Below are 20440 nucleotides of genomic sequence, written 5' to 3'. Positions count from 1 at the left end.
CTTTGTAATGTTGTGCCTTATGTTCATAATAGTGACACAAACCTTCGTCTTTGTGATTTGTTTGAAAATGGGGATTGAAACTTCAACAAACTTTACACTCAACTTCCATCTTTTTACCAAAATTGCATTCATAGCATTACCGTTGATCATTACACCGAGGATAAACTCATTTGGAGTGCTTCTCCAAATGGTCAATACTCAACTAGTTATGGATATAGGTGGTTAGATCATAATCTAACTCAACAAGTAGAGAAAGTTAATTGTTGAAGTTGGATTTGGAGGCTTCCGGTTTCTGAAAATCTAAGACATTTTTGCTGGCTAGTGATGCATATGCTAGCCTCCCTACCAATGTCTTTCGTGGTTCAAGACATCTTACCTCTGATACTTCTTGTCGTAGATGTGGTGCATTTGTTGAAAGTGATATGCATACTCTTCGTGATTGTCGTATGGCAAAGAATATTTGAAGACGCCTTAGTCCTACTTATCCTAACGACTTCTACATACAAGATTGTCAGCTTTGGTTCAAACGTCATGTTGTTAGAGAGACGGGTACTAGGTTCATAGTAGCCTGCTATGAAATTTAGAGGAATAGAAATGAAGAGATTTTTCAAAATGTTAGGAAAGCTACTTGGGAATCAGTAAATAACATAATATCATATCATTCTTCCATGGTTCATGCTCTTGGCCCAACAAATAAGCTACTTCTCATCCTCCTCAATTGGATATCATCATGCTAGCGGATACCTCTGGGGTATTTAGGCAGTGGATTGGCTAGTTTGGTTTTTTTGTCTTTTAATTTCCTCTTCATAAAAAAAAAATATACCCGTCATAGTTGAAAGAAAAATAAGCACGTACTTATCCTTCTATTTTAAATTTGAGTCATGTACACGATACTAGCACTGTTGAAAAAAATAAATACGTACAAGTACATGTATTTTCAATGTTTTAAATACAACGTCAAAGAAAATTAAATATAGTAGAAAAAGTCATGACATAAAAATAAAATAAAATTGAATGTGTCTCGCACGTGAAATAGTGTATGAAAAATAAGTTATAAGCTGCTGATAAGATGAAGTTTATAAAACAAAGTTTTTTTGTCAGTCGAGCTTATCCCCTTTAAGTTATAAGCTACTATAAACTAGTTTATGTCTTAGTAAAAAGACCCGACACTTGCATCCGATTGCTTTTTCATTTGTTTAAATGTACCGCTACTATATCATGTATACATACATACATACATACATACATACATACATACATACATACATACATACATACAATGCTATAAAGGAAATACATTGCTACACATTGTGTGCATTGCCGCATTGGGGTCAACTGACCTCACTCTTTGTTTTGTTTTTGTCAATAATACGATATGTTTTAACACTTTTTAAAAAAAAAAGATATTTTAATATCTTTAAAAAAAAGATATTTTAATATGTTGACCCTGCTTTATCGTTTATGTTGACCTTGCATAACCCAACTAAAACATTGAGAAATATCAATAACATAAATGTAAGTTAATATTAATATTATAATTGTTATGGTTGTGCAAAACACTTATATATACCCAAGAGTCTAAAAAATTAGGTTCAAAATTAACCTTGTATATGGTTCTACAACTGACAGTATAAAAAACAAATAAGCTTTTCTACTCTATGCATATTTGTGTCTCAAAGGGTTGGAGATTCTTAAAGGTGGAGCTATTTTTTTCATTTATTTATGTTGTGTTTTCTTCTACGTTGAAACATGAAAAACACAAGTCTAGTAGAAGCCATTATTTTTGTCTACGATTTTTTCACGGTAAATTTACATTGAGACCTTTTGGCTTAATGTCTGTCGATGCATAAATCTCAAGGAAATATGGGTTTTAAAGACCTTTCGGCTTTCAACCTGGCCATGTTAGGTAAGCAAGGGTGGAAGTTCCAAACTGAACTAGAGTCTCTTGTTTCTTGTATTTTTAAGGCGCGCTACTTCCCCAACAAAACATACCTCACGGGCACCATTGGTCATAACTCGAGTTATGTGTGGCACATCATTCTTCATGTCCGTTTTATTGTTCGTGGTAGCGCTCGATGGAGTATTAACTGTAGTACTTGTATTCCTATCCTTGATGAACCTTGGTTGCATAATGGTGAGCGTATCGACAATAATATTTTAGGAGCTCATTTTGTTCGTAATGCTTCTATAAATTGTCTTTTGGATACTTATGTTAAAAGTTGGAATGAACCTATTGTTCAACAAGTCTTTAGTGATGATCTAGCTTCTAAAATTCTCAACATGCCTCTGTTTGAGCAGGTTCAACATGATATGATGATTTGGAAAGCTGAAAGGAATGGTCGTTATTCGGTGTGTAGTGCCTACCAGTTGTGTGTTACTGAATTAGTAGATTTATTGCATCTTCATCCAGCGGCGAAGCTAGCGATAATTCTATGAGGTGGCCACATATAATTTTTTTTTAAACTAATCTAATGCAGTAGGCAAAAAAATTCACAATAACTATTACTTATATAAAATGTTCTTAATAAAATATACACTTGATTTAACAAGAACGGATTATACCAAAAAATGCGGCAATAAACTATTTTGTACCAAAAAAGCCACATTAGAATAGCGGATTGTACCAAAAAAGCTACAACAAAAGAAATAAAGACTAATAGTAGCTATTTATGAAAATTGAACTCGACGGCCCTTCAAAAACTCAAATTCATCCATAATTGCATCTGAGCTAAATTGACTTACAATGTCCTTTCCAATGTAGATAATCAAGCTATTTGAAAGAAAATCATCACTTATTTTGTGTTGTGTGGGGATCCCGTGTTGTGTGTTGTGTTGTGATCTGAAGAGTTAAAAAGCCAATTTACCTTGTTTTTTTATTAATAATAATTGTGTGGTGGGTTGTGGGTATGGGCCCACTTTTGAATTATTTTACTGTTAGATAAACTATAAAGATTATTATTATTTATCTCTTTTGGGTGTTAATCTTCCGGTTCCTATACGACACTATTAAATAATTTGAAGTTCAACCGGAAGTTAAATAAAGATAGAAAAAAATTAGTTCACTTAAAATAAAACTTGGGGTAGCTAAATATATATTATTAGGGGTAGCTAAATATAAAAATATACCTACTCACTCAAAAAAAAAAAAAATTTGGGGTAGCAAGGGCTACCCCTCCCTTATACTACCATTCGCCCCTGTCTTCATCGTTCGAGGTATTGACGGGAATTTGGAAGCTCAAATCTCCACCAAAGGCTAAGAATTTGATATGGTGGGTGTGTCGAGGCTACTTACCAACCCGTGTTCGATCTCTTGATAAAGGCGTTTAATGTCCTACTTAGTGTGTTAGTTGTGACTCTAGTCATGAGGATTTAGCTCACATATTTTTTGAATGTCCTTTTGTTGTACATGTTTGGTCCATGGCGGGTATGTGGCACAAATTCAGAATGCATTGGTAACGTCTCCTTCAACTACTAAAGCTATTTTCTCTTTGTTGCACTCTTTATCTGTTACGCTCTCACAACAAAGAGCTGCATTACTTTGGAGTTTGTGGAAACATAGGAATGTCAAAGGGTGAGAAGACACAAAATAGACTTATGCGACGATGGTTAACTGAACTAGGTCCATGGTTGAGGATTATCAGCTCACGAATGGCCCTTGTGTTAACACGCAGTCAGCTACACCTATTGTTGTTCCAACTACAACAACGACTACTCACACAAGACAAGCTTTTGTTGTTCCCGCAACAACAGTTGTTGTTCACGTACTTCCAGCTGGTGTTACTGCTGCTCCGGTGCGTTGGAAGGCTCCCGCAGAAGGTCGCATGAAATGTAACATTGATACTGCATTTTCTGACCTTCGTAATAAACCCGTATCGATATATGTCTCCGTGACGAAGGTGGTGTGTGTTTGTTCTTGCAAAAACAATCAGCTTTATTGGTGTTTACCCGGTTGATATTGACGAAGCCTTGGGTCTTTATCACGCCTTGCAATGAGTGAGTGACATGCAACTCGACAATATCGATTTTGACGTTGATTCCAAAAGCACAGGAGATGTGATTTACTCAGGCAGGGAAGACATTTATGAATTAGACAATATCTCGGGTGGAGTTTGCTAGGCGACAAACAAACATGGTTGCTCATACTCTTGCAGGAGAGGCCACGTTTCTCGCTAGTCTCGTTGTTTATTTTCATATACCCTTTTGTATTGAGACTTTGATTATGAATGCAATTCTATGAGCACATTTGTTTAAGAAAATATATATATTGGTGTTACAGTTTTTAGGGCAAAATGACTCTGTTCTAAGCAAGAATTGTTCCACTCATGTGACAAATATTTAAACTTTAAATGTATGCTTAAAACTTCTCTCAAGTGTTGGTACAAGTCTTAAAAAATGACAGTAATTGTGATGTTATCTTTGTTGCCACGTTTCACAGCTCTTAGAGCACAAGCCAACCTCTTTAATTGTGTCTTTTATTATATTATTATATTTAATTGTTCCGCTCTTTAATGTTGTACTCCACCAAGTAAATCATAATCACAAATAACAAATCATATATTCATATCAAACGCATTTATATTCTCTTGAGAGAAAATCAAGCATCCGACTTTCAATCTCACAAAATGCATATAGAAGAAACATATCCCATAGTTTCCCAACACGTGATATAAACTACATCAACCAATTTGAACAAATCTAAAGCGTAGGAATACCCTCTCTAGGTATTAACTTGCCAATGAACTTGGCCTCTGTGACGAATAACACACACTCTCTCTAAGAAAGCTTGCAACATGATCCTAATAATAATGTTAATACTCCATCCGGTCACTATTATAAGCAAATTTTGACTTTTTAGATTCATTCAATAAATGATGTATGTGGTCTATATTGTAGGTCACATACATCATTTATTGAATGAATCTAAAAAGTAGAAATTTGCTTATAATAGTGACCGAAGGGAGTATTTGATTAGGTAATCAAATTTTAGTAATTTTCAGAGCAATAAGTTATTTAAAACAATCTCGAATTTACGCTTTTTATATAATGAAACAAGAAAAATAAGTTATTTAAAATAAATGTATCCATGATGACACCCAAACCGAAAACCGTGAATTAATTTTTTTAGGGTCTTGCTAATCAGTACCCTCAGGGTAAATGGTTAAGACAACTATAAATAGAAAATTTGTCTTGAAAATATAAGTTTTGATTTTTGATTAAGTAATAATTACACCAATTTTTATTAAAAGTTACTTGTTTTGCTTGCTTAACCAACCAATGCCCTGAGGGCACTGCTTAACATTCTCCATTTTTTTTTATCACTGCACTAAATTTTTGGAGTTAATTAAATACTTTTTTTTGAGAGAGAATTAAATACTTTTATATACTAAATTAAAATAATAAAATATTTTCTCCTTAATTTCTCCAACATCCGATTAAGGAAAAAAAAGAAAATCTGCGAAGTACATTGAAGTATTGAACAACACGAGAACGAACGACACCCTTAAGCTTTACCAGATGTCGTTTAGATTAAAATATCATAGTGGCCAAAACCCAAACCCAGCGTTCTAAAACCCCGAGAACCAAAGATCTCTCATTTTCGCAGCGCCACCGAAAACTACAAGCTATATAAACTTGGTAGCTATATTCACAATCACTTTCCTCGAATGAGAAGGTTCACGTTGTTATCGCCGGTAAGTTATTCAACCAATTAATCGCAAAAATCACTTTCTCAAGCATCATTTCTCACTCCATCCATTTTTTTTCAATGCAGTATCGGCGCCATTTTCTTTCTTCAGTTTCATCACAACCTCTCGTTCATGAAATTGATTCCTTCCGGAAATTCTTCTCATCTCATCAATCGTTGTTGCTTTCACGAAGTATGCTACATTTCTAGATTTTGTTATCACTTTCATTTTTTTTTTTTTGATTAATTCAATTCAATTCTGTGTGTATATTAGGTTTGTTCCGTTGCAGTTTTGATACGAAAAAAGAGGATTATCTAATTCCGGGAATTCCATTCAGATATCGTTATGTTTATGCTACAGGTTTTGAGTTAAACATGAATCCATTTGTTTAAAGTTGTCAATGGTGTGCCACCTGGATAATTACATGCAAAATTGTGGTTAATCATGTAGTTGAATTAACCATAATTTTGATCGTGAACTGAATTAAGCATCTACTGAGCTGAATTAACTACATTTTGAACGCAATTACCCAGGTGTTGCAGGTTTAGGAAAAAAATGTGTGTCTGAATGTTATTACTGTTTGTTTGTTTTATTTGATTGTTTTTTCTTTTTTTTTTTTGTTATGTTTTGTCCAGCAGCATATTCTTCTTCCGCTGAGCGAAACTATTATCGGATACTTGGTGTTGCTGAAAATGCTAGTCAGGATGAGATAAAGAAGGCATTTCACTCGGTGAGTGATTGTTGGAAATCTCTTTATCTGTAGGATTAATTGATTAAATTTATGCTTATTAGAGTAGAGTAATCATAGAGTTGATTGGAAATATATTGCAACATTTGGGGAGTGGAGATGATTTATAGTTTTCATCCTGATCAGTTTTATTAGGAGAGTTGAAATTTCATTCCCATTGTTTGGCTCTTGGTAGGAGTGATAGCAACCGACATTAGATGATATATTCTAGTCACAATTGTCCAAGTACAATAGTGTTTCTTAACAAAGTGTAGCCGTTATGATAAGGAAATCATAGTTTTTTGTTTGATTGAACACTTTTCATATGCACTATTTTTCTATGACCACTTAAAAATTTCACGTACCTTTAGTTTTAACTTTTGGAATAAATATTTGATAAATATGTACGACTCATGTTAAATAATGTTGTGTGTGCCTACGTTCCTCTTTTCATGTGAGAAAATAATGGATTTCAATGTCTTTTATGGTTTATTGTAGTGATTATTTTGAATTCAACCCTAGGAAAACTACAACCAGCGTAAACTTAATTTTTCCATATTATTATTATTAAGGGGAAAACCAGTGTTATCAATTCTAGAAAGTAAACCGGAGGAGCCGACCCTAAAAATGCAATAACTGGATAGCAGAATGGTCGTAAATCTGAAATCTTTTATACAATTTATATCATGTACACTATAAATTTAAATTCTAAAAAATCACAACATTTACTCAAATACAGACACATGTATTGATCGATCAGTGTCTTAAATAGAACTAAAAATTGCCATTCAGGAAGGGCAAAAGGAACGATAAAGGCAATCTGTCTCCAAGATGGCAGCAGGCTGTGTCCGAGAATCTCTAGGCAATCTGCCTCCAAGATGGCAGTAGGCTGTGTCTGAGAATCTCTAGAGATGCAGAGAGATAAAGAACTGACATCTCCAGAGATGAATAGAGACGAGAGAGAATCCTGGAGAGGCACAATCGCCGGAAACACTGGAGTTACAGAGAAACAGACCCTAAAATGTATCTTCCGGTGTGTTTTAAGGCTAAAATCCCTAAAGTGCCCCCATAAAAGACCAAAAGTTTTAATTATTTATTATTTTTTTTGGCATTTCAGCAGGCAATCAAGGGAGTGGCGCAATAATGCTGCGATTTTCCAGCTATTTCTGCTAGAAAGCTGCTGCATTGCCTGCTATACTGAAGCACAATTTAGTGAAGGGTGCTGTAGTGGTCACCCTCCACTGACCACTCCACTACTATACTGCGCTATCGATAAAATGAAGGAAAACCTTTATGGGGATTGTAGTCAAAACATAGTCATTCTTGTTTTCGGTTCTTTGTAGCATAAAATTAATCTTACTGCTTATGCCTTCACCAAGCTAACCCTAGTTCTTGGTGACTTACCCTTTTTGCACAATTAGCATTTATCTAGTTTCTTGGTGGTCAACATATACTTTAAATTTTAGAGTTTGAAGTAAGTGTCATGTCCACGGTGATACAACTAGGAATACTTTTAGAATGTTGTGAAGTGTAAACAATAGTTAGAGGAGATAGTTTCATCTCTATGACCAGATGAGATTTTGTCACTTTTGTCACATAACTTCTAGCTGTGCATCAGTAAAATCACAGCTTTGTGGGATAAAGTTAGGTGCTTGACTTCTATTTGGTGTTTCTTGTGTTTCATCTAGTAAAGCTCATTATCCTTTTGCCGTTTTCTCATCATATATGTCAAGGGATTGAGAAGCTTAGCTTAACTGTTTTTTTGCTTTTTCCCTTTATTTTAGCCGAACGCTTGGCCTCCAAATTTATAGTAATTATATTCTTATTCTTTTCATGTTGATGAATTCTTCTTTTATCCAAAAATGAATTTAATCAGAATAATTAAATCCTAATGTGCAGAGAGTTACTAATTTCCCACAATAATGTTAAAGGAGTACTGTATGGCTTGTGGAAGTCTTTTTTCCTGCAATTTTATATTAATAAAAAAAACTGTTCTCGAAGCTTAAACCATACTAAAAACAGTTGCCCAAGACTAAAGCATTTTGTTTTGCAATCACAGTATTTTCTGTCATCACACTCCTTTGACATTACAAAACAATAACAACCAAGCCTTATCCCACTAAGTGGGGTCGGCTACATGGATCAAATTACGCCATAATGTTCATGACACTCCTTTGACATTAAAATATGAAAATCAAAGGCCTTCCTTTAGTGTATACTGACTGTATTATCACACTTTCCTGTTATGTGCAGCTTGCTAAAAAGTACCATCCAGATGCAAATAAGAATAATCCATCAGCAAAGAGGAAATTTCAAGATGTAAGAGAAGCTTATGAGGTCTGTCTTCCTCACACTTTCATTCATCTACATCCCTCCCTTGGTTATTGTCTAAACTAACTAACAAGATGATATTCTAACTTGCCTTTTTGATATGTGTTTTCACTTATTTTTTTCTTATATAATTTCAGACATTAAGAGACTCTAAAAAGAGGCCCGAGTATGACAAGGTAGATCATGGCCATTCAAAATTTCTGTAATTCATAGCCTTCCTTCATTCCTATTTTGGATCTAAAATAAACTAACATTTTTCTATCGTTTTCTTTCATGAACTACTTTCTCAATTTAAGATGCATGCTCACGGCTCAGAGAATATGGAATATGGTAACAATCACGATGATGCAGAAAGATTTAGAAAGGCCTATCGTTCTCATTTTTCCGATTCATTTCATCAAGTATTCTCTGAGGTAAATTTTTTTCTCATATTTTGTTCATTTCATTTAAGTGTTCTGCTAAGAAATCTCATAATATTTTTTGCCTTGACAGATATTTGAAGAAGCAACAACTCAGTTCTCTTCAAATATAGAGGTCAACTTAACCCTTGTTTCTCTTTAGTTTGTTTGAATTCGGTTCCTACTTTTTCAAGCTTAACCATTTGTTTATTACTTTGGCAATAGGTGGAGTTATCACTTACTTTCTCAGAAGCCGCGGGAGGATGCACCAAAAATGTGTCATTTGATGCGGCAGTTCCCTGTGATAATTGTGGTGAGTAAAGCTAATATGTTCTGGGAATTGTGAAAGGCCTGGGTAGAACACACAGACACACCCTCCGGTCTTAATTATAAGCAACTTTTCACCTTTTAGGTTCATTGAATAAATGATGTATGTGGTCTCAATAATAGACCACATACATCATTTATTCAATGAATCTATAAAGTGAAAAGTTGCTTATAATCAAGAAGTACCTGTTTTGTTATTGTGTTAGGAAATGGTAAAACAGTGTCTGCATATTTTGATTATGAAAGAAGACAATGCAACATTTTGTGTATATTTCATTGTAACAAGAGCTTTAGTCAAGAACCATTTTTTGCTTAGCTGTGGGGTGGAGGTTAAATAAAACATATGTTTTATTTTGTTAAAGTTTTACAGTTACCTATCTGTGTATCAAAATAGAAAAAAGGCAGGCTGATTTGCAACCAGCAGTAATCTTATGAAATTATTTGTGAATGGTAGAACCTAGACCTGAGCTGTGGCTGGCTGCATTACGTTAGGGAAGCTTTTCTTCGAAGACTAATTGTAGAGTTTGATCCATGATGCACAAACATTACTAATGAACCAAATTCTTTGGACGAGGTTTACTAATATCTAAGCTGTGGAACTGTTTTGGGGTAATATTTAAAAGTGTGTGCCACCGGTTTAATTAAGTGTTGTCTGCTATGACATCTGTTTGTAGTGAAGTGAGCCAGAACATTTGTTGTTTCCCTTGACTTAATTATCCTTTTTGATGGTAATAATTTGCTGTATCAAACCAGATGGACGGGGACATCCAGAAAATGCTACCCGAACAGTTTGTCCATCATGCAGGGGCGCCGGTCGAGTAAGTGCATTGGAATGTTTGATTCATGCATGTGCTGGTTTCTCTTTGTCGTACTGGAGTTCTGATTATTAATACTTTCTTCTGTCCTTGTTATCATGACTTTCTTCCAGGTTACAATCCCGCCATTTACATCAACATGCATTACTTGTAAAGGATCTGGCCGCATTATTAAGGTCCTCCTTAAATTTCACAATAAGTACTCTTGAGGTTGGTTGTTCTGTATAAATATGTATTTTGTGCAGGAGTTTTGTTTGTCTTGTGGAGGATCTGGGGTTATTGAAGGGATTAAAGAGGTTAAAGTTACCATACCAGCAGGTAAATTACTTGTAACTGTACCTTGGCAGTTCATTAATATAATTGATGAGTGGAATAAGTTCTGATTATTGTTATGGTAGCTACTTATTCATATTGGAAATTCTTTACCTCCAGAGTATCAACTCAAAGCTACTCTTTATCCTTCCTACTCAATTTTATGTTGAAATGGGATAACCTTTAGTCCCTGTTACTAAGGTGTTAATTGTTATAAATTATAGTTATAATACTATTTTAGAAATGGAAAGTTTTATTTTATCAATGCTTCAGAACTATCCTGCCTAGATTTGGTTGACCATATGCGATACAGTTCTTTTTATGCTTTATTAGAAAAAAGCCGGAATCTTTCTGTTAAATCTTATGATAGTTTCAATGAACTGGTAGGCGTGGATTCAGGAGATACAATCCATGTGCCAGAAGGTGGGAATGCTGCTGGAAGTGGTGGTCGACATGGAAGTTTATACATTAAAATAAAGGCAAAGTTTTTGATCTTTTTATGTCAAAATATTTGCTGTAGTACACCTACTTATGCATACCTGTAATATGAATCATTACTACTTTTAACCAAACTTTGTATTATCAAAGGGAAATTTACACATTAGACTCATTCACTGCACATGATTATTGTGGCAAGCTTGGGCCAATTCATTAAATGTCCTATAAAATATTAATCATTAAAAGTTAAATTACACGCTAGCTTCCATGCATACTTTCTTGTGTTATTCAAAGTGTAATAGAAATGTAGAGCCAGACTCATAACATCTAATGGTTGTGTAATGTATTAAATACACACTTATTTGGTTGGAAAAAGAATATTATTCTTTCTCATTAACCCTTTACTATTTGCTTCATTGAGTAATTTCTACGTTTTAAGCTTCTCTCACGTTTAAGAATTCATAATTTAGCATCTAGAGGGGATGTTTGTATCAAGGACGTGAATTCATTTATGGGAATAAATTTCCCAGGTAGATAATGATAGGATTCTAATTCCCAGGTATTCCCCAGAAAAAGTGTTTGACAAGTACATTTTACATTCTGAGGAAATATTTGCAAGTGTGGTATCGTGGCAGTCAGATAAAATTCATTCTCACCTTCATGGGAATCTTTTTTCCCAACCCTTTCCTCAATTAAAATTATGAAGATATAAATAATCTTACTGAGGTGTCCAAGTTTTATTTTTCCTTTTAGTCTGTTCAAGAAAAAATTGTCCGACCCTTTCCCTGGATCCATAGGTAATTTTCTATAGCTTAACTAGGGACAGGTAAATGTAACATCATAGAAGTGTTTCATTTTCCTTATTCCTTGATCATGCAATTATTGCTGTTCAATATACAGTTTAGCATGTAAAGGTGTCAATTTTTACTTCTCAAACTAATGCTATTTCCTTCTCCATATTTGTCTGACAGAGAATTGTCTCATTTATTGTTGTTATATAAGATCCATATTGTTAACGTGCATGGCGACATCACTTTTGATACATAGTAGTAGCACATCTCATTTAATATACCTGTTCCTATGTAAAAGATTATATACTGCTGTTTAGAACAGGAATAGGTTTTCTGCTCTACTTGTATAATATGTTTGTTGACATGTTTATTATGTGCTATACTTACTCTTACTGGAGTATCATTTTTTTCTCTCGTTGAAATAGGTGGATGAGGATCCAGTCTTTTCGCGGGATGGTGCAGATATCTATGTGGAATCTACACAGGTGAGAGCAAAGTATATTTTAGTGGTTTCTCATACTCATGTGGCTCTTCACCCCAACAGCTCTTCCAGTATTTTCCATCTATCATCTTATTAAAGATGGGATAGATCTAAGCATCCTTGATGTTCTTCCCACAATGGCGGAACTCCGAGAAAACCACTTTTTACTGCCCTGTGTAGCCAGCAGTTTAACTGTTAGGAAGGCTGAGAGACACAAACAAATTAAAATGATGCATATAATACAAGCCATATGAAGCCAGTAGTTACATCATATTTTTTCCGAAATCATATTTGCACATGTTTTTTATTTACAATCACATGAAGAATCAAGTAATAATTACCTAGGATCAAATCAAATCCTTAATCTCTGCAACACTTTTGGTAATTCCTTGCTGCTATTATTGACCTCATAAGCACGTGTTATATATGCTTTCTTACAAGGCCTTTGATAGATAAAAGTAGGAGTGTATGACATGATTGAAAGTCTATGCTGGTTGATGTTGAGAAAGAGAAAAAAGTGGGGGCATACTAGGATATCAATGTGTCTATATTACACACCAGAGAATATTATATAGAGTAATAAATACGAGGATCTACATTTAGTCTATTCAATGTATTATATATAGTACATAATCGTTGTGTGAAACTTTTCTAATTTAAATAATTTAATATTTTTGTTGAAAAAGAAATAATAATTTAATATTAACTCGTGTGGTCAAAAGTATTCCAACTATGCTCACACTTCGGTCCAGTGCTTTATGTAATACATGACCCATTGCAGGCCCTTTTCTTTACAAACAAGCCTAAGCACACCTACAACCTACAAGAGGCCCTTTAGCCTTGAGAATGTAAACAGCATCAGTCTAAAATGAGGGAAACTAGTTAAATGTCAGTTGCCCTCTCTGATGTATATGGAAATTAAAAAGATACCCATTTTCCAAAAAAAAAAAAAGAAGTGTTGATCCATGGATAGTAGGTCTATTATTTAAAAATAGATTTGGTTTCTTCAAAAAAAAAACATAGATTTGGTTTTCCTATGATCTAGATACCATGTTGAGATGGAGAAATTGGAAAACGAGAGAGCACATGAGTGAATCAATGTGTCTGAATCAGAGTAACATAATTCGCTCCCCAAGGTAGGGAACCGCGAATTCAATTCGGCGTCCCCAATACGGGAACGTTAGCATATTTGGTGCTAATAAATTTGCATTGAATTCGCCTGAAATTGTGCAACAAATACGCCCTCATCAAACTGCCTTTGACTATTAAAATTAAAAAACTAACGGTACATTTTTTTTTGGACAAGAATTGGACAAGAATATTGCACATTTAAAACAATTATTGCAAATTCTCAAATCCTATCCTATGAAGAATCCCATTAACATACGTTCCTTTTATAGATAATTTCTTCTCTAGCTCTCACAATTCCCCCGATGTGGGACTTTTAGTTTTGTAAACAACAACATTATGTCTTTTCTTTTGGGTAGAAAGTGATCAATAGCATACCAATAAAATATTACAGCGTACCACGAACCGCATACTTACCGAATTATTCTGATGTTGCGTACCGCGAACCCGTACTGGTACCGCGTACCAAAGCGAATTGTGAATTGTGTGACTATGGTCTGAATTACAAATCTAAATAATTTTCTTTCAGAAAATTCAAGAATTCAAGTCTCATCTTCACATTTCCCCCAGTTGATTCCTATATCCCTTTTGTTCATAAGTTATTCGGCTTAGCATATTCTTAATATTGCAATTTGATGTATGTATCATGCATATGCAATCTTGATGGCTGTGTTATGTATATTTGGACCGTTGTGTTCACTGTTTGGGGATAAAGCATATGGTTATATTTGTACTCCCGCTCGTCCATCAGGCCAAATCAGGCTTTGATACAATCTTAGGTTTTTATATTGGACTTAACTCATCCTTACAAAATTGACTTATAAGGTGAGCGATGTCTCCCACTTATAAACACTGTTTTAGGCTATATCACGTCCATTGTGGGATTCTCAAAAGTTTCCTATGGAGACTCTAAACTCTTAAGCACCGACTGTGTTCCTCTCTTCTTACTCGAGATCACAATATTCATTTTTTCCTGAGGAAACTTATGTGATGGAAGTGTGCTCTTAAGAAGTGGATGTTGGGGTTAATATGAAAAAGTGTTTAAATAAGTTTTCTGACTCTATTCCATTTGTACGATGGAACAAATTTTCGCGGATAACATGCAAGGGAGGCAACTTTAGTTATTCTTATGTTAGATTCCATCTCTTTTGATATTGCTTGTTGCTAGGCAACCTCTAATTATTTAGTTAGTTAGTCGGTTAATTAGGAAACTTATACTGAAGTCTGTACTGGTGTTATTAATAGCACAAATTTGTAATTTTTACAGGCTATTCTTGGTGGCAAAGTTGAGGTGCCTACTTTATCAGGGAAGATGCAAGTAAAGGTAAGACAAGATTTACGTTGTCAGTTTTTGTTTCTTCCTTTTTTACAAGTGTGCAGAAAAGTTTGTGGGCGTGGAAGTTACCCATTTCAAGGTTTGGTCTATAAAATTGAAATTTGAATCACACGCTTGATTAGCGTACTCATTTCTTTTCACTTGAATCAAAGTTTTTCTGATGTGTATGACTTACACTCTACTAAATTATCTTAGTTGTAGTGTTTGACTAAACTAAATGCAGAAATCATATCATCGTGTCTTATTCTATATATAGAAGGTCTGAGCTATTTAGAAGGAATATCAAAACTTCCGGTCAAGATGGCACAAATGTCATATGCTTCCAACTTGTTTTGTTGGAATGTTAACAAATTTCATAATCTGAAAGAGCTTTAGGGAAAATAATTGCTAATTGATCCTTAAAATTCACATACGTTGTAGTAATTTTTCTAGGGAGAATATTCTCATGAATGAAATTGTAGCCAATTTCTTTACGTTTGATCTGTCACAAATGACTAAAATGGAGTTAATGGGCAACCTCACATGATTCTCGCAGATGACTAAAATGGAGTTAATGGAGTTAATTGCTCAAGCATTACACAGATTTCTCTCCTGAGTTGTTTCCTATCATTGCCATATAATTGTTTTTGGCATGATTTCTTTTGTCGACATGTTTTATCTAACTATGCAATTATGATTCCTCAGATACCTAAGGGTGTTCAACCAGGACAGCTGCAAGTATTTAGAGGCAAAGGTTAAATGAAGAACCTTTAATCATGACATTTTTGCACAAGTTTATCGTCTTTTTGTATCATCATGCTGGATAAGTATATTTACTATAGTTGTTGATGCAGGACTGCCAAAGCATGGGTATTTTGTACATCATGGCAATCAGTATGTGCGTTTCCGTGTAAAGTTTCCCACGTAGGTCCTTCTTTTGTTAACATTATTAGAAATCTAAAATATATCTTGTTACACCATAATTTTTTTTTTTTTTTTGTAAATTTGGTAGCATATTTTTTATCATCAATTAGAACTTGTTTCTATATTTTCTTGTATATCATGATTTGTTTACATGTGCAATTAGTTAGTAGTCTGATATTTGCATAAATAATGTTTAGTATTTTATCTTTTGTTAACAACATCCAACCTATCATTCACATCAATATCAATTTTGTAATTTAGAGTATTTCACTTCCTTAATATGTAACCTTAATGACTATTCCTTTAACCTCAACAAGCGTTGTTTTTTTGATTTACTTCTTATAACCTAATATTGTTAGAAGAATTTGTTATTTATTTATCATTTAAAGAAGCAAAGGAATGCGTTTCCTTATAATGTTGGTCTGATCTCAACCCTTAAAAAACCAGCTTGTAAGGTCAGGACTATTCATCATTTATAAACACATGTTCAGGCCATATCTCATCCAATGTGGGACTTCTCAATACTTATAATGTTATTCTGATCTCAACTCCGTATGAATGCTTGTTGAAATTCTGGCATCAGGAAAAGAAAATAGGAAATTAAGTAATTGGTCAAAGCAGTGCTGCACACTTCTGGTGTCCGTCTACAATTTCATAATGTTAACGTTTATGGTTGTTTAGTTAATGCTGCTGACTATCATGGTTGCGTATTGTTGCATATATTTTTACATTTCTCACCTAAAAAATTGAAATGTGCTATTGAGACTGAAAATATGTTCATTATATTGTATTATGTGGGCATAAGGTACAGTTATATATAGGCAGGAGCCTCTTAGTTAATCCTCAATCAATAGGGAAGATTAATCAATACAATCAATACAATAAATATGGAAGATAAAACTAAACAGTCACAACTTTTCAATATCTCAACATGTGCATCCCATTAATGTTTTTGTGCCATAATAAATCACTATCTGTATTAAGTTCGAACCATTTTTTCGTCTTTATGCACAAGTATGAGCCTTCTTACTGCTACTTTATCATTTGCATCAATTTACTTTTGGTCCTCTCATCTTGTTTTAGTGCAATCAATGAACGACAACGTGCTATACTTGAAGAATTTGCAAAGGAGGAAATAAAGGAGGGAAATAGTTCAATATCTGAAGGAAATTGGTAAGCCCTTTATCTTAGTTGCTGGTAGATAATGCTAGTTTTAGTTGGCCTATGTCGAACTATGATTTGATGGTTGCATAACTTTTGAATGTGTAGTACTGACATACTATCATGACTTCTAATTTATCTTCCTATTATCTTCCTATAAAGTCTAGATAAATGCATGCATGTACATTATATGTACCCCGTTGACCAATTAACATTGTTGAAACACATGGAAATTAAGCATCACTTCCGCATATGGTTTGAAATACTTAAAATAACTTGAAGAAAAATAAAATATTGTAAAGCTTTGTTTATTCTTATACCCTATAGCCATTTGCGGTAATAGAGTTGGGGGTACATGTTCATTATGTATGCATATTTCTGGTAATAGAATGGGGGATGCATCACACATGTTCATTATGTATACAAATTCCAATGACTGTTTCTTTTTATAACAATTCCAATGACAGCGTATAAATACTTGTCTATAGATATGAATCAAAAGATGCAGATACCAAAGATATCCCTAGTTTTGTTTAGCTTTTAGCTTATGGGAGCTTCTCAATTAAAATATGTTTCATTCTTCACTTGTGAACAAGTCTTTATAGACTTATAGGTGTCTTTGAAGAGCTTAAATGGAAAAGCTGTTGAAAAAATAGAGATGCATAAGCTAATAAAAAAAACTTTTAGTTATTGCATGATTTTAAAAAGTACTTTTCTGCAAGTGCTTGTGAAGAAATACTGGTTACTTTTTATTAAGTCCTCATTGGCATGCTTGCTTAATCTACTTAACTCTGTTGTGTTACTTTATTTCTTCCATGTTTTTGGGTGAAATCTTGTTGTAATTAGATCCAACATGGATAACAGGCTTTACCAGCAGCTGTCTACTGGTTGAACTTACAGGTGGCATCAAATTATTGAATACATGACGGCTCCAAAGTCTATGCTGGAACTATCCATGGTAATATTGTTCCTTGTTTTAATGAGCAAAATGATGAGCTGATGCCTTGCTCGAAGTGCAAACGTGATTGAAGTGGACTTGACAAAACACAAATTCTTGCGATTGCTGTACTCTTCATCCTCCCAGACTATGTACAGTACAAGGTACCCAACTTAATTAAGACATATTCACTATACCAAACCTATCTTGTAGTTTTCAGCTTTTCTTTTTCTTTCGTTTTCCTCTGGTACATATATGTGTGAATCAAGAGCAAAAACAGTTAGTCTGGATACTCGTCAGATACTTGTTATGATTTACTGCAAAAAGATCAAAACTACCGAAGGGGATTTTGCACTCCTTGCCCCAGCTGAAAAGCTGTAGAATGCTACTCCTCTCACCTCATATCCCCCTTTTGAAAATGTATGTCCTACCCTTAGTGCTAACTAGCTTGCAAACTCACTCCAGTCCCTTTTTCTTGTCCTTTCTTACTTCTCTTATTCCCACACCATTCTCCAGGCCTTTCCCCCTACGCATCCCTGCTTTGGCACTTTCTCCCCATGGATCTTATCACTGTTAACTTCTTGAATTTGAGCCTTGTCCTTAAGGCTTAAAATTCCAGGAACCGACTTCTATTAACTTGTTGAGATCCCCTCTGTTGACTACCCTTGCCATTGGATATTCAACTGTGATATTTTTTGCTCATGTTGTGTAATGGTTCTAGACTCTAGTAGGCAACTCTATCAAAGTGACTTTTTACTTTCATCCCCTAAGGTAGGTCCCTTGTGATATCATGATTAGGTGAATTTAAATTTGAAGCAACCAAACCTACTCATTATTCTATGTTAAGCCGGTAAATTCATGTTGCAAGTGTAGGGTTAATAATGATCCTTTTATCGGTTGATTTTTTTGGCTTGTTCCTGCCCTTGTGATTCATTATGTACCCAAAAAGTAGAAGGAAGAAATTCACTGGATTGATGCTGAGCTTCAGGCTCTATCAAAGTGAGATGTCAAGTTACAGGAGAAAAGAGAAAACTAAATACCCAGGCAATACACTTGTCAGTCTATTCCAACGAGTCCTAACTAATTCCAGCGTATCTCCGCCATGATGTTTCAAATCTTAATTCATCTAGCATGCATTTTCATTCCACTGTCAAATTGTGTCAATGGACTGACTTCTTCAACTGATGAATGAATTCTATCATTTAACCTGGGACAGCTCCATGAAGAAGCATACATCAACTAAATGCTTATGATTATGCTAGAAAGTTTGTGACCGATCATGATTAACTACACGCACCTTATATGTCAGAAATTAGCTTTCATACGTTTTTTCTTTCTTTTTCATTTTATTCAAAATTATCTGCTGATATTGATGTTAAGAAAAAGACCATTGGACAACTAGTTTCCATGAAATGTGAATTGCAAGATGTTCAATTCCAATTGTCCGATCCCACTAAGGGGGATAAGGCTTGGTTGTTCAATTCCACTTGCCATGGGTTAACGATTAGCTAGCTAGAAGGATTGAATTATTATATTGGGTCCATCAATATATAGATTTAAGGTCCTATTACCCTAAAAATTTGGAACTCTAAGTAACTTCGATTATAACTCACTTTGTCTTTCTATGGCAGTTGTAGAGAGATTGGAGCAAGTGGCAATCTGAGATCCATCAAGTATAGGAATAAGTGAATGGACTAAGGAAATCAAGGCTGTATCGTTGGAAGATGCTATTTCTTGGAGTCCTTTGTCTTTCTATGGCAGTTGTAGAGAGATTGGAGCAAGTGGCAATCTGAGATCCATCAAGTATAGGAATAAGTGAATGGACTAAGGAAATCAAGGCTGTATCGTTGGAAGATGCTATTTCTTGGAGTCCTGTCCAATTTTTACTGTTGAACTATCATAGAGTAAGATTGCAAGTTAAACGATAGTGAAAATTTATTTGATGAAGAATTCTTCCACAGTTTAATTGATTATTGATTTCCAATCAAAGATGGAAACTATTCATTTTCAATATATTTTTTCTTGTTCATTGATTTTGTTTTATTGGTTGATATATGGTTTCTTTATTGTTGTATTTTATACAATCATACATCATAAATTATGTTGTGAAATTCATCGAATGAAACTATCAGCTGCTACAAACAGATTTTTATTATTTGAAAAATTCATCATAAATTATGTTGTATTTTATACAATCATACATCATAAATTATGTTTTATGTGTCAGATAATTTAGGAAAATTTATAACCACTGAAAGTAAATCCTTAGGGTCGGGTGGTTGCTGAGGTTTTGGTTTTCATAGTTAACTTGGGTTAAGACATTTTTAGTTACCTTCAAAATCAACCACACATTTTTTTTTTCTTATTTTTTTTTTTTTTTAAATTTTTATTCTTTTTCAATGCATACATGGGATTTGATTTTAGATTTTAGATTTTGAAAATTTCAAAACATAAAGCAGAAAGCACTCCGATTGGAATTTAGTGAAAAACATGCATATGTAAATTTGTGGAGTTTTCTGTTGTTAGTATATGTCTTGAATCATGAAACTTTGAAATCAATCTGAAATTGGCTAGAAAAGCCAACACAAATAAGCAAAACAAACTTTGTACGAAAAAAAATGGTACATTAGATTTAGAGGTTATTGTATAAAAGTTTGTTTGATTATCATAA

General features: G+C 34.1%; 1 protein-coding gene across 5 annotated transcripts; it reads left to right on the top strand.

Annotated features, from left to right (window-relative positions):
• Nucleotides 1–5471: 5471 nt before the first annotated feature.
• Nucleotides 5472–19798, top strand: LOC146922775 (chaperone protein dnaJ 1, mitochondrial-like). 5 transcript variants are annotated; one of them, XM_085715559.1, is made up of 20 exons: nucleotides 5472–5690; nucleotides 5771–5876; nucleotides 5958–6044; nucleotides 6320–6414; nucleotides 8665–8748; nucleotides 8880–8918; nucleotides 9039–9155; nucleotides 9235–9276; nucleotides 9366–9453; nucleotides 10221–10285; nucleotides 10396–10458; nucleotides 10528–10600; nucleotides 10982–11073; nucleotides 12249–12308; nucleotides 14700–14756; nucleotides 15453–15501; nucleotides 15602–15671; nucleotides 16755–16844; nucleotides 17733–17933; nucleotides 19531–19798. In XM_085715559.1, the coding sequence occupies exons 1-19, from the start codon at nucleotides 5664–5666 to the stop codon at nucleotides 17830–17832; spliced, it is 1404 nt and encodes a 467-aa protein (XP_085571685.1). In that variant the 5' UTR covers nucleotides 5472–5663; the 3' UTR covers nucleotides 17833–17933; nucleotides 19531–19798. The 5 variants fall into 5 exon arrangements, with proteins under 5 accessions (XP_085571685.1, XP_085571689.1, XP_085571687.1 ...); XM_085715563.1 differs by having other exon boundaries at nucleotides 5480–5690; nucleotides 17697–17933; XM_085715561.1 differs by having other exon boundaries at nucleotides 5494–5690; nucleotides 6323–6414.
• The last annotated feature ends 642 nt before the right edge of the window (nucleotides 19799–20440 follow it).

The sequence above is a fragment of the Medicago sativa genome, chromosome 5, assembly GCF_051527215.1.
Source record: "Medicago sativa cultivar Bolivia chromosome 5, Bolivia_mono, whole genome shotgun sequence".
Taxonomy (NCBI): domain Eukaryota; kingdom Viridiplantae; phylum Streptophyta; class Magnoliopsida; order Fabales; family Fabaceae; genus Medicago; species Medicago sativa.
Note: the sequence above shows the minus strand (reverse complement) of the source record. Positions and strands in the feature narration are given on the sequence as shown.

Bases quoted from the DNA above. Each gene is read 5' to 3' on its own strand.
- LOC146922775 (XM_085715559.1), top strand. From the start codon at position 5,664: ATGAGAAGGTTCACGTTGTTATCGCCG. The intron at 9,156-9,234 runs GTAAATTTTTTT...TTGCCTTGACAG, and splicing joins TTCATCAAGTATTCTCTGAG to ATATTTGAAGAAGCAACAAC. The intron at 15,502-15,601 runs GTTAAATGAAGA...TTGTTGATGCAG, and splicing joins GCAAGTATTTAGAGGCAAAG to GACTGCCAAAGCATGGGTAT.